The sequence below is a fragment of the Macrotis lagotis genome, chromosome 4, assembly GCF_037893015.1.
Source record: "Macrotis lagotis isolate mMagLag1 chromosome 4, bilby.v1.9.chrom.fasta, whole genome shotgun sequence".
Taxonomy (NCBI): Eukaryota; Metazoa; Chordata; class Mammalia; order Peramelemorphia; family Peramelidae; genus Macrotis; species Macrotis lagotis.
Window position 1 is genome coordinate 24,479,236 of NC_133661.1, and position 13,960 is coordinate 24,493,195.

Genomic DNA, 13,960 nt, shown 5'->3' on the forward strand with positions numbered 1-13,960 from the left:
TCTATCAGACACCAGCGCCTCTGCGATGCCTTTACAGACTGCTCCACCCCATCTTCCTCCTCTCATACTTTTTGCAGCACTGGCAGCTTGGCATTCTTGCAAGGGCCCTATGTCTGGAGTGCTTTCCCTGGATCACCTGACTCACAATATTTACACCTCACTTCTCACCCCTCTACGAACATCCCTTTTGGGGACTTGCACCTATTTTTAAACTTTACTAGAAGAACATTCCTGTTTTTTTATTCTCAGTGACCGGCACAAAGTAGGCATATAATAAATGCATGTTGACTGGTTTGTCAGTAGCATCCCAGTACTCACGAGGTCCACATACTATTAACATTCATGGAAACAAAGACCAAAAAATGGCTCACTTGAACCCTTAGGCACCAACATGTGCACTCACGTGTGTGTGACTGGATGGGTTCCATTCAACAGAAATGATTGTTGAGTTCCAAGTGCCAAGTCCCCTGCCATGCTATGAAGGCCTCCAGCCTCTGCCCCCACCAAACCCGCCTCACTCAAGCTGACGGACACAACCACAGGGCCCCGTCCAGGGTGACCTGTGTGGAAGGAGGAAGCCCTGGCTCGAATCCAAATGACCACTGGCTGACCGCTAAGACACTAGGTCACATGCTCAGGGCTACTTAGAGAAAGTCTCATTTCACTTGAGCCCCATGAAGAGCAGATGAGAGAAGGGAAGTAAGGCATGTTGTCAGCATCAGTGGGGGCCAATGCTGAAAGGGGCCTTCAAGAAGCAGGCCTGCCGTAAGGCAGCAGAGCCGCTGAGGAGGAGGCCACAGTGAGGGGAAGGGGGAAGCAGTCACCCATTACTTATTTGGGGACAAAGTTGCTGTCTGGCCTCGTCTCCAAAGACAAAACTCAAAGTGGCCTGGGGAGGGCTGGGGAAGGCCAGGACTTCAACAGGCCGCACCACTGAGGAAGGGAAGGCCAGTACTGGAATGACCAGAGCAAGTGAGAGCCACCAGTGGAGGACGGTTATACTGGGAAGGGACTAAGCTCCCGGGGGGGGGGGGGGGTAGAGTCTGTGGTTCAATATCCTTTTCCAAGGTTCTCAAATCATCTTGGTCACTACTAAATCGATTCTCTTGAAAGCTTTTGTCCAGCCCACCTCCCTCCTCCCTTCATTTGCAAGCGCTGCTCACCTCTGGTGATCCTCCTGCTCAGACCAGACCTTTTCATTATTTGTGGAGAGTTTCTTGTCCACCTCAGATCCCTGCCTACCCCAGCTGGGTCTCTCCAAGCATTCCACTCTCCCCTGGCAACCCCAGCCATGCCTCCTAAATCTAGCCACATCCCTAACCAGATCCTAGGCCAGGTAGCAAGCTGCTCTGGCTCGCAGGGGTCAAGTCATCCATGACCCTCCTCACACAGCCCTCACACCTAACAACTACTCAATTCTATCGAACTTGTTCATCTGAGCTATGCTGCAAGATTTCCGGAGACTCTGCAGGGTCTTTTAATGTCTCATAATAATCTCTTTCTGTACAATATCATGACATCCCCATGTTGGTGAAGGCAAGGTGGGGAGTTTGAAGCTGCTCTGAGAGAACCATAGCTGAGGTATCCCATTCCTTCCAGAGGAGGGAAGCTGTGGGAGTTAGCCCCCCTTCATTGGTTCTGCTTCTAGCCTTTTGCTGCCATAAAAAGATCTCTTTATCAATGGTTTTGGATGGTGGAACCTTCCTTCTGAGCTCTGCTCAGGTTAGTGACTTTCCATTAAGTCCCTGAAACTCATGGGACTGTGCCTTCCTTGCAAGCAGGACATCCTTGGCCTTTCTTCGGAGCTCAGCACAACGTTGGGCACCTGGAAGAAGCGGCCCAAACACTGACTGCCCTGCCTTGTCCACAGGGGCAGTTTAAAGGAGAGTGGTTTCACTCTACTGGGGTGGGGATGGGAAAAGCAGAGAAGAGGATTCAAGACAAGCAAAAGGATAGGATGGGGGGGGGTGGCAATCTGAAAAGGTCCCTGCTCAGGACTTCACAGTGGCCTGGAGAAGCCTGCAAGAACTGATGCAGAATCTGGGTAAGATTCTGGGTAAGAAGATGCTAAGGGCAACACCTGGCAGCGCCATAATCAAGGACAATTCTAAAAGACCAGTGAGGGAAAACACCATCTATGTCCAGAGAAGGATGGTAGAGTTTAAAGGCAGATCAAAGCTTATTCCCTTCCATTTTTAAAAGTTGTCTTCTCTATTATGTTATTTCTCTCTATTTTCATTTGATTCTTCTTTCACAACATAACCAACATGGATCCCTGTTCAGCATGATTATATATGTTTAGCCTTGGATTGCCTTCTGTCAAAAAGAGGAAGGAAAAAAATTAACTCAAAACCTTGCAAAAAAAACATGACTTTGAAAGGCCCAGACTCTCCAAGACGAAGCTAGACAGGGAGCACCAAGCAAGACAAAGAGGAGGGGGAGGCCTCCAGAAGAAGATGGGACTGTGCACTTCATCCTAGAAACTGGAGGAAGCCATTCAAGATTTAGGGAGAGTGTGAGGGGGTGCATCAGAGCGACTCATCTTCCTGTATTCAAATCTGGTCTCAGCCACGGGCCAGTTGTGTGACTCTGGGCAAGTCCCTTCACCTTGCCTTCTCACCTGGAAAACAAGCTGGAGTAGTTTTGTCAAGAAAAGCCCAGACAAAAGGCTGGAAGGATTAGAGTCCTAGAGGGCAGGGGCCATTGGGCTGCCCCAAGGCTAGGGAATGAATACAACCTGATAGCTTCCCCAGCACCCTGGGCTTAGAACTGAGGCTATGGTGACAAGGAGCAGGAGAGCTGCCATGCTCTAGGACCTCACAACCTGGATTTCCTCTGGAATTTTGAACTTAAATAAAATAAAGAGTTTTCCCTGAGAGGATTCTGTTTTTGTGCTGTTCCAACTAGGCTGTCCTTCTTTCTGGCCTTAATTCTGCTCTTTTCTGTCCATTTTTAAAAAAGGGCTTCAAGAGGCATGAGATTTTCTGACGGTCCCCTCATCCAGCTGGCTTACAGTCTAACAAGTGTCCGGGACCTGGCCGTTCCTCAGATGTCAGGGCGGCTGAAGCCAGTTCTCCACCCCCAGCCCAGAGGAGGGCTTCTCCTGCTCCATAAATAGAGTTAGAGCAGCCGACGCTCACACTGAGACGGCACTTCCCTTGGGCCAGGCGCTCTATGGCGATTCTCTCTTGTCCAGCACCAGCTCTTCAGACAAGGCTCCTCATCTTAACCTATCAGATCTCTGGAGAGGCTCACTGTCTTACCCCGGCTCTAGGCGACCCCTTCTCAGCTGTGATTGAGTGGTAAACACGAGCCAGGGGATCCTGTGCATCCCCTGTCAGACAAGTGCTGGCTGTCATCACCTGGCCAAGCTCCATCTGGGTACTAACAGTGCCTACCCGACCAGGATGACAGATCTTGTGTGTCAAGTGCTGGATGGACTTCAATAAGCAGCATTCTGGTCAGTTATTTTGACTGCTGAGAAGTTCTAAGAGAAGAGAATTCAAAAGAGTCGTGGGCTTCCTGAAACTTGGCATCTGACCTGAGGGTCTCTCAAGGACCAGGACTGCTGGGGAACCCTTCTCTCTTTTCCTCTCTCATCTTTGCTTAAACCCAACTCCACTTGGTGCATAGTTTAGAGTCATCCTCAGCGTCTTCCTTGCTTTTCTAGGCCAAGCTCCCTGGCCAAATCCCACCTGAGGAACTGATCTCCCTGAACTGACTCCGGCAGAATATCTCTTATGTGAGAAAAATTGGATTTGGGAGCAGGTTGGGATCCTTAGGGACTCCAGAGAATGGGAACACAATAACTTCCCTGAGCCTCAGTCTCCACACGGGAAAAATAATGGGGATAATGACTTGTGAAGTATCTCTCTCACAGTGCTAGATTGAGAATTAAAAGCGGCACATACCTTATTGATACCAGCTATTGATGAGTTGCTAACAGATGATGCCAATTACATGGTAACAGATAAAGAGCTGGTGGAAATTCTGGTCTGAAGTGTCAGAGATAGGAACAGAACAATGGTCCCAGGACTCCAAACAGGACTCCAAAGATGATACTCCTTCAACAGACCAAGACCGAATGGATATTAAAGAACAAAACTCCATTTTATCTACTGGGAGATGCACAGGCCCTCCTTTCGTATTTGTAGAATGAAATCCCTCTGGAGATTAGTTCCCCCTCCCCCCTCCCCCATTTGGCAGCAGCTAAATATTAAAGTACAAGTTAAAGACATGAATATTTATTACACTTTGAAGGCAGAATTCTGGAAATTACCAAGTTATTAGACAGGGAGATGAAAAAATAGAGTTGTGCAACCTTCTTTGAGTATTCCTGCTCCTACCACCTTAATTATGCTGATGTTCACAAGGGATATCAAGAGGTTTAACTTAAATATCAAAATCTGTCATATATCTCAAATTATGGTTTTTTGTTTTGTTCTCAAAACACTTTTCTCCAGGACTTACATAAACATATAGTATTGGTCTTAATATAAATGTTACTTGCCTCCCAAATTAACCTATATAATGATGTGGCCTTTCTGCATTTAACTATATATTTTTCATTGTTATAGATTATGAAAATTTTCAGAATAATACCCAGAGTAGCTATTCAACTAAGTTCCTATTAAAAACCTGAATCATTTAAGAAAAGAAATTTCCAATGAGTCTACCCTAAAGGGACAGTATATGGAACTTGACAGATTTTCAAAGACAAGGAAGATCTATTTTCTTAAAAAGCAAAATTAATAGAGGCAGTAATTTGATATCAGGAAAACACAAGTTGAGAGGAGTTGTGGAAAAGTAAAGTGTGTATGTATATGCAATTTTTAAAAGGTAACATTTTTGACCATTCATTAAGTCACAAGTACAATTCTGGGTGTCAGGTGGGGAAAACCTCTAAAAATAGAAAAGTAAAAGTTCCATCAATCCAATAATGAGATTTATTTTCTTGTCTAAAAAAAGATTAAACCTACTAATTTCTGAAAATGTTGTCCTTAATCAGAAAGGAGAAGGCTGGTAGGAAGGCCTAATTTACTATTTTTCATACACTATTCTGCTGGTAAGGACAAGCATAGCATCCTTTGGTATATTTTGACCTCTGCTGGTCCTCTATCTCAAGATCCTGTAGAGCTGGAAGGCCTCTGGAAGGCTCTATAGATTGGATTCCTCTCCTGACAAAGGAGGAGGTTCAATGACTGGTCTAAGATCACACAGAACACATCTGGAAGCTTAGCCAATTTACTCCTGTGAGCAGGGAAAGCCTCATCTGAGGCAGAGGCAGCCACTGATGGAGCTGGAGTGGGACTCCCCCCCAAGCAGTCATCCCTCTCCTCCATCCTGCAGCCTCCATACAGTGAACTTGGAGGAGACCTCTCAGGCACTGGCACCTTCTTTTCTCTAAATGAATCCTCTCCAGGCCTCATCCGTCTCCCTGTCTGGTGTTTGTTCCTTGGCTTTCCTCTCTTTCTGGGTCCTATTTCCCATCTTCATCTGGTCACCTGCCCAGACACAGAGCTCTAAGTAAACATTTGCTCGGAGATGTATATGTGTTCATCTATCTACACATATCAACAATAGCTCTGTGGTTCTCTGGCACAGGCCACTCCCTGCTCCTTCATCTCGAACCCAGAGCTCTAAAGGAGCAGCAGAAGCTTGAACTCATTCCCACACTGGAGTGGACAGGGACCCCAGAACCCAAGTGGGCAGCTTCCTCATGTGAGGAATGAGGTGGACGAGGAGATTCAAAGTTTCCTTCTGGCTCTGAACGGATTATTTTACGACATAGACATACAAACACAGGGCAACGGGGTGGGGGAGGGGTTGGTCCTAGAGCTCCAGCCTAGGAGTAAGGAGGTCTCATCTTCCTGAATTCAGATCTGGTCTCAAGACACTTACTAGTTGTGTGACCCTGGGCAAGTTACTTGAGCCTGTTAGCCTCAGTTTCCTTATCTGTCAAATGAGCTGGAGAAAGAAATAAATGGCAAACCATTCCAGTATCTTTGCCAAGAAAACATCAAATGAGGTCCCTGAGGGTTAAGCACAACTCACCACCACTACTACCACCACCACCACCACCACCACCACCAAATCCCCAAAGTTGCTTTGTCAGAGTGGTATAGTGGAAAGAGCACAAGCTTTGCAGCCAGAGGACAAGAATTCAAATCCTACTTCTCATTTTTAATGGTTGCAAAACTTGAGTAAGTCAATTAGATCGGTTTAACAGAAACTGTCCAAGAATTGGAGCTGGAGACCCTAGGTTCAAATTCTGGCTGTCATCTACAACTTGTGGTCAAGTCAAAGTTCCTCATTTATAAAAGGGGTATGTGGGGTGTGGAGTATGTAGACAACATCAAGATCTAAGAACCTGAAAAAGAGAGTTTAATAACAGTATTTCATTATAGTTGGTTTCCTGTGCAGTTAAACCCACATAGGTATGCATGTGCACTCACATGAGGTTTTATACAACTGAAAAATATTCTGAGAAGGGGTCCACAAGATGAACAAAAAAGGTTAAGAATTCTTGGATTTAGTGACCTCTAACTTCTCTTCATTTCTAAATCTATAATCCTCAGAGCTCTCTAGGTCCAAAGGACCTCATCTGTTTGATGATGGCCTCCAGTCCCCTAAGACCTAATGAGAGACTTCCCTTTGGCTACTCCCCAGTTTCAAGCTTTTAAATAAGAGGCCAAGGGCTCTCTCCTGGCCTCCAGTCTTTCTCCACTGCTCCTTAATACCAAAAGAATCTTAAGACTATACAGTGATTGACTCCCCATGACCTTAGAACAAAATGCAAAGGCTTCAGAGTTTCCCATTTTAAAGGAATGTCCAGCCAGGCTAGGATTTTCCCGTTCAGACTGATCTCATTGCACTCCCCTGCAAAGTCAACTGTGCAGACACAAGCCCACCCATGCCTGCCTTCTGGGCCTCAGCAAGGAAGGCCCTCCTTTTCCTTCCTTCAATCTCTGACAAGTCCCAGCCGCCTTCAGGCTCCAGCCCTCCCTCCTAGGGGAAGCCTTTGCTGACTCAGCTCAACCTGAAATGACCAGTCTTCTCTTCCTCCTCATTTATCTTGAATTCATCTGCTTATCCTTTCTTTTGACTTCTAGCTGGGCACAGAGTTGGACCGTGTTGAAAACTAGTCAAGCTACTTTGGAGGAAACTAGGTGACCCACTGGATAAGGATGTGGGAACTGAAGCTGGGAAGATCCAAGTTCAAATTTGACCTCAGACCCTTGGTAGCTCTGGGTAAATCACTTAACTTCTGCTGGCCTCAATCCCTTATCTATAAAATGAGAAGAAGGAAATGGCCAACCACTCCAGTTATCTTTGTCATGAAAAGTCAAAAACAACTGAAAAAAGTATCATCATCAAGCTCAAACTCTGAAACAACATTTGAAAATTTTATGGGATCTACACCAGCAATTCTAAGGGATTCAGAGCCTCAAACTGGAAAGACAGCCTTATCAGCTTCAGACTTTGACTTGGAAGCTGGACGTGGATCAAGAGCTGACTCAATCTAGGTAGGAGCACCTGGGTCTGGGTCACACTGGACTATTTTCCCTGGCTAAAACTCTAGCAATCTTACTCCAGCCAAATGCACAGAAAATAGAATGGCCAAGGCCAGTTCTGCAGGGCAGAACATTACAAAACCATTAAGGTAAGAGAGGAATCCGACTCTCAGCCTTTCCTTAAGCAGACAGATGTAAATTCTCTAGAATGAGAAGAACCATAGAAACATATATGACTTGGCACTGAAGTGGCATCAGCTCATTAGAATTCACTAGCCTAAAGGAGGAGCATTCATATAGTTCCAAAAGTTGTGATTCTGATTCTAGGAAATACAACCCATGAAACAACTGGAACAGAAGAACGAAATAACAGAAATTATCACAGCAAATGTCTGGAAAAAACCTACTAAAACACAAAATTATCATTCATAGACATTGGGACAAACAGCTTTTTGAGCGATCTTTGTCCAACAGCTTCTAAGATTCCCAAATATGCCAGACCTAGCCAGTTTAAGGAAGTTGGAGCTCTCAACTTTCAGGTTAAGAAGTAATCTCTTCCATTTCCTCTACTGAGCAACTAACCTCTATGCTTCAGGTATACATTTAGGAACCAGTCAGAAAAACCACAACAGAAGGGTTCCATGTGACTTGGAAGAACAGCTTTTGATTTTATTGCTGTCACTTTTCACAAAATGAACTGGTAACACTTTCAACCTCTGTGTTCCCATAAAGCAAATTTCTTAAATACAAATACTTCAATGACATTTAATTAGAAAAGGAGAAACACAACCAAGCTGTCCAAAGTTAAATGATTATTTTTTTAAAAAACATGTACTGTATCTTGTCAAGAGTAGCCAAGGTGGTTCTCCCCCCCCCCCCAGTAGAAAAACCCAGGAGTTCCCTCCTACTTCCGTACTTTCCCCTTCCCCCCTCTACTTCAAAGAAGCAGCCAGCCCGAATCAGGAAAACTAAAGGCGGAAGTGGGACTTTATGTGCACACAGAAACAGACCATGGCAGACTATTTCAAAGTGACAGAATGAATGTGTTTCATTCAGGACTACAGGGTCTCAAGAAGACTGGTTTAATTTTATTGTCATTCATTTCTTTTTCTTCTCAAAAAACAAAACAAAACAAAACAAAAAAAAAAAAACCCTGAAAATTATATCCCCTCTGATGGTAGCTTCTCCCAACTCCTTACCAAAAATCAGAATGAAATGATGGCTTTTAATTCATTTATCACATGGGAAAAAAGTCTCTGAGACATAACTAATTTGGGTACAATTCACACTAGAGACCTTAAGGTGAAAAGCCGTTTCTTAGTAGATAACAAAATGAGATCTGTTTGCAAGGGATCTTCAACAGGTTCAAAAAAATTCTTATTAGTACTAGTTACCACATATCTAAAAGATAATCAATTACCAGAAGGCATTAAGTTAACAAATAGGGATAATCAAAGGTCATATCATAGTATTTTTTGGACCTACCTCCCTACTAGATTACAGGACATTAATACTTGAAGGTTTACAAAGTGTTTTACATTCAATAACTCACTTAAACTACATAATATAATAAGTCATTAACGTGCTGATATCCTCATTTTACAGATCAGTAAACTGAGGCTGGAAAGCTTAAATCATTTACTCAGGGTCAAACTGCTAAAAAAAAAAAAATATCTTAAGAAAGATTTTAACTTAGGCCTTCCTGACCCCAAATTCAGCACTCTCTACACTCCACCCCCTTAGCACCACACTGACCAATCTATAAATATGAAAACTGGCATTCCACTATGAATATGGCTGCTTTTTAAGAACTCAAATGAATCTCAAGCAGGAGTGAGCAACTAAGAAGCTTGCCTGTGACCCTGTTACAACAGAAAACCAAGTCCTCCATCAGCAAGGAATTGTGAGTTGGGCAATAGAAGATGGGCTGTCCTGTCTAGTGGCAAAGAAAGAGTGACAACCAGAAAGCCTCAGTGATCCTGGGGAATCCAGACAACGCCAGGAGAAAATGAAAAAGGCCTCCAGCACACTGGTAGCAAACTTTTGGGAAAGAATGGCCAATGAAATGGAAGGATGGAAGGCATAGATGGGTTGCCATCTCTATCTCTGGAAGGAATTCCTGAATCAATCACATCATTGATCCCTCTGAAGATGAAATTCAACAGAGTACTTTAAAATTCAATTTTTAAAAATCAGAGAAAGAAGGGGGACTTTTCATTTAAGTATCACTTTCTGAGAACCACTAAAGCTTTCCTTTAACCACAGAAAGCTGCCCTAAGGTTGAAATGTTAAGACACTATTTACCAAAATCTATGCCAGTAACAGCTGCATGTTTAAGATGCCAAAGAATTTATTTAATGTAATGTTTGGACAAGTGGTTGAAGAACAATATTCTGGAGGAAAGTTACATACCACTTGCATCCTATAAATTGTTCCTTTTTATAGCAGTCATTTATCTTAGTTGGATGGATCTAAGAAAAGAAATATCTCAACCATATAACTATTTGTTGACTGAATAGGAGAGGAAGCTGTGTTCTATTTACTAATATTTAACATTTGAAATAAAAAATCCTTATATTTTGGAAAATGTGTTTCTCTATGTACTTTTTTTTTTTTTTAAGGTTTTTGCAAGGCAAACGGGGTTAAGTGGCTTGCCCAAGGCCACACAGCTAGGTAATTATTAAGTGTCTGAGACCAGATTTGAACCCAGGTACTCCTGACTCCAGGGCTGGTGCTTTATCCACTTCGCCACCTAGCTGCCCCTCTATGTACTTTCAATATAAAACCTTAGTATAAACTGTCTCAGTAAAGATTTCTATGATGAGATAGCCTCAGATGGCATATTTAAGGGATTACTTTTTAGCTCTTAACACTTTTGTTCACCTCCAAAATATAGTTACTGACCCACAACAAAGGATTAGTATTTAATGGACCAAATGATAGTGTTTGAAACATTCTGCAAACCAATAATAAATGCTCTATTAATATCGGCAGTAATTAACATTAGATTTCCACATTTTAATCTTATTTTCAAAAAAAATAAAAACAGAAATACAGTAAAGATGCGAATGCATACAAAAGGGCACCATGGTTTCTATTACCTCTGAATACTCCCCAAATTCCAAAATTGTAATACATGAACAGAGTACAAGAGGATTTAAGGACTAGCTGTGTAGCTCATTCAGGGAATGTCAATTCTTCTCATCAGAGAAGTACAGAATGGTTCCAAGACAAAGTGAGTCAGTCCTCCTCTCTTGGAAGTCGGGAGGCTGACCCTGACCACTGGCTATTGGCTGGGTGGTTGAAATGATTTATAAAACAGATTCTCATCCTGCCAACATTTCATAAAAGAGACTTTGGCTTTGTGCTTTTGAGAACAAAATAAGAGACCAAGAAGTAAAAATGACCCATCAAGAGCAGAAGGCAAACATAACTTAAAAAAAATTTTTTTTTTTTTAAAAGAGAGATGTCAGTCCTTTCTTTTAATCAGTGTTAGAATAATAAATAAAAGGCTGGGCTACCCAGGCCACCTGGCCAAGAGCTTATTTTCAGATCATGGTTTTATTTCACTTCCCCAAATCAACCTCAAGATGAGAAAACTTTAAGGGTCTAACCTAAAAGAAACCATTTCTTTGTTGGAAAAGAAACCTTTACCAAGAGCTGTGAGAAGTTAAAATAAGTGACAGCTGAAAGGTCCTCCCCCACAAATTCAACACAGGCCTTGGCTTTTGTATGGATTTAAAGTTCTATTTCAATAGCATCTACATAGCAAAAGAAAAATGGCCTCTGGCTAAAATCACCAAGATGATGGGGAGGGGGGAAGAAATACATTTTTAGTGAGACTTTAAAATAGGAAACAAAATGTGTACTGAGGGAACCACTCATTTATTTGGAGAGAATGAAGTCACAACAAACAGCAGAAGCATTCCACTAATCTAATTCCCAAGGTATTATGACTTTAGAAACAACAAAGGTCCTGTTCAGTAACTGAAATCTCAGGCACCATGTATTCATAAAACTCCTCTGTACACATTTTGAAAACAATTATCTGATAAATAGGAATTTTTTGACACCCCAGGTTTTTTTTAAATAAAGAGACATTTCGAGTAAAATGATTTCTCTTCCAATTATTTACTTACAAAAATATTAGGTACTACTTTAGCTTTAAAGTTTTTAAAACAAAGAATCAATGTCATCTGACAATACAAATGAGAATATATTCTTTTGCAGATGCATTGAAAAGTACATCAAGATTGAAAATGTTTCTTCAGGACTATTTGTTTAAAATCATCGTTGTTACCGAGAAATAAAAAACAAAAACCAATCCATTACTTAACAGTTTTGTACAGGGGTTATTTGCAGGTGCCTTAAACAAAAACAAAGGCTTACAAAATACTGTTACTAATTAAATATTTCAGATTAGAAAGCTATAAACAATTTAGGAAATGCTTCCTAAATGCAAATTTGAAACCTGAGGCAAAAGCAATTATTTCTTTAGGCCAGTTAAACTTGATTTTTTAAATAAAAGCTTTTGTACTTGAAAGTTCATAGCATGGATATGAAGTGATCCCACTGAGTGGGTCCTTTTTGAGGCCCCATGCTTAACCAAGTCAAGGGACCTAGCCACGAGCCAACCTGCTCTTTTTTCCGAGTCGGGACTGAGTGCCCACTTAGGCCTGGAGGAGAGAGCTGACTTCGTCATCATACCTGAGATACTAAGCATATTCTTTTCTAAAAAGTCATCTTGATTCCTTACCTGATAGGGCTCAAAGGTGCTGTCTTCAGTTACAAAATCTACTCGTTTGTCCACAGCAGTAGAGCTTTTTCCAACTAGAGGTTTGAATCCCTGAGGGGGGGAAATGAAATAAATATGTGAGCATCGCAGATTATCTCTCCATTTTATATTTGAACTGGTCATCCATCATGTGTCATTTGTTAGCTTCATTTTCAGCATGGCCTCCAGAGCAGCAGCATATTATCTTGGAGAACACAACTTAAAACAAGGTATTAAAGGCACATTTCTGGCTTATCGACCCCAATCACCCAAAGGCTCTCCAAAGCACAGGCTGCATGAGGCTTCTCCTTCCCTGCCCCCAGCCCGGCCCAAACGGGAATTCCAGATGCATCCATAAAGAGGGGGGAGGTGGAGAGGAAAGGGAGACTAAGAAAAGGAAGGCAAAAGTGACCATTCAACACCCGGTGCATGCCATTTCCTTTTCTCTGTTTCCTGGGGTAAACAGGGATCTTGCTGCAAGGTAACATCTAATGCAAGCGCTCTTTTGTCTGGGCCCCCCCCCCCCCCACAAGTGCGGCTCAGTTCGGGCAGCGGGGCCGGGAGAGAAGATGCGGGGCTGCCCGGCTCGCCCTTGCAGCCCTCCGGGCTGGCCGAGGCCGCGGGGGTCCTCACTTTCTCGCTCACTGAGGTCCCGGGAGGGGCCTGGGGCTGGGGCTGGGCCCGGGCCCGCACGAAGCCTCGCCGGCTTTCACACAAACACCTGGGGGAGAAGCACCTCGGACCCGCGCCCCGGGCCGGCGGCGGCGCTCCGGCTCCTTTCTCCCCCTTCGCACTCCCTCTGTCTTGGGGGGACGCTCTAAGGCTCCCCAAAGCCGGGCCGGGAGTCTCATTGGGCCTCATGGGGGAACCGTGGGCAACTCCAAAGCACGGGTACCGCGAAGCGGCAGGGGGCCGCACCCCCTCTTCACCCCCGGCCATCCGAGAGCAGCGCCCGGGGCCGGCGCGGGGGGCCGGGCCGGGCAGGAAGGAAGCGGCGGGGGGCGGGCCCTGGCGGGGGGCGGGGGGCGGGTCCCGGGCCCCGGGCCGATGGCCGACGGCGGGGGCCGGGGCGGCGGGGCCCGACTCCGGGGCCCGACTCCGGGGCCCACGTGCGGCCGGCCCCGCCCCTCCAGGAAGTCCCCCAGTGCCCGCAGCCCTCGGGGGCCCCGCATGCTCGAGGGCGGCCCTTTGGGGTGTCCTGCGCGGCAGGGGCGGCGCGGCGGCGGTTTCTCGGGGCTGGCCCCCCTGCTCCCGGACCCCGCTAGTCCTGGTGAGGGCCAAGCCGGCGGGCACAGCTCGCAGGTGCCCTCCAAGACCACAAAGCCAGCCTGCCAGCCTGCCAGCTTCCCCTCCCCAAGGAGCCACATGCTCTGGGGCTCCGAAAGCACCGCCTTAACGCTCTAAGTAGACACGAACACGGGCCACCTTCACCCTCTCACCAATCAGGCCCCCGTGGAACCAAGAGCACCCAAGCCTGCCTTTAGCTAACAATTCCTGACCTTCAGTGGGCACCTTGGCTCTCTGCCACAGGGTTCCTAAGTTCCTGGTAACAGAGGGTGGTTTCTTTTTTGGGAAAATATGCAAACTATCATAAAAAAAACCAAACAATCCAAAACCCATGCATTCCATCCTTAAGAGGAAGACCAGTCAACATCAAAATGTACCTGAGATT

General features: G+C 44.8%; 1 protein-coding gene across 8 annotated transcripts in view; it reads right to left on the reverse strand.

The window, feature by feature from the left end:
• The window catches only part of JMJD1C (jumonji domain containing 1C), a 204,624-nt gene that overhangs the window by 62,141 nt on the left and 128,523 nt on the right, over positions 1-13,960 (reverse strand). For 6 of the 8 annotated variants that reach the window (XM_074232351.1, XM_074232354.1, XM_074232353.1 and 3 more), the window contains one exon: positions 12,271-12,360. In XM_074232351.1, coding sequence (XP_074088452.1) covers positions 12,271-12,360 — 90 coding nt within the window. Of the gene's footprint in view, positions 1-3,911; positions 4,065-12,270; positions 12,361-13,024; positions 13,220-13,960 lie in introns of those variants that run through there. The other 2 variants (XM_074232355.1, XM_074232356.1) reach the window with 2 other exon arrangements.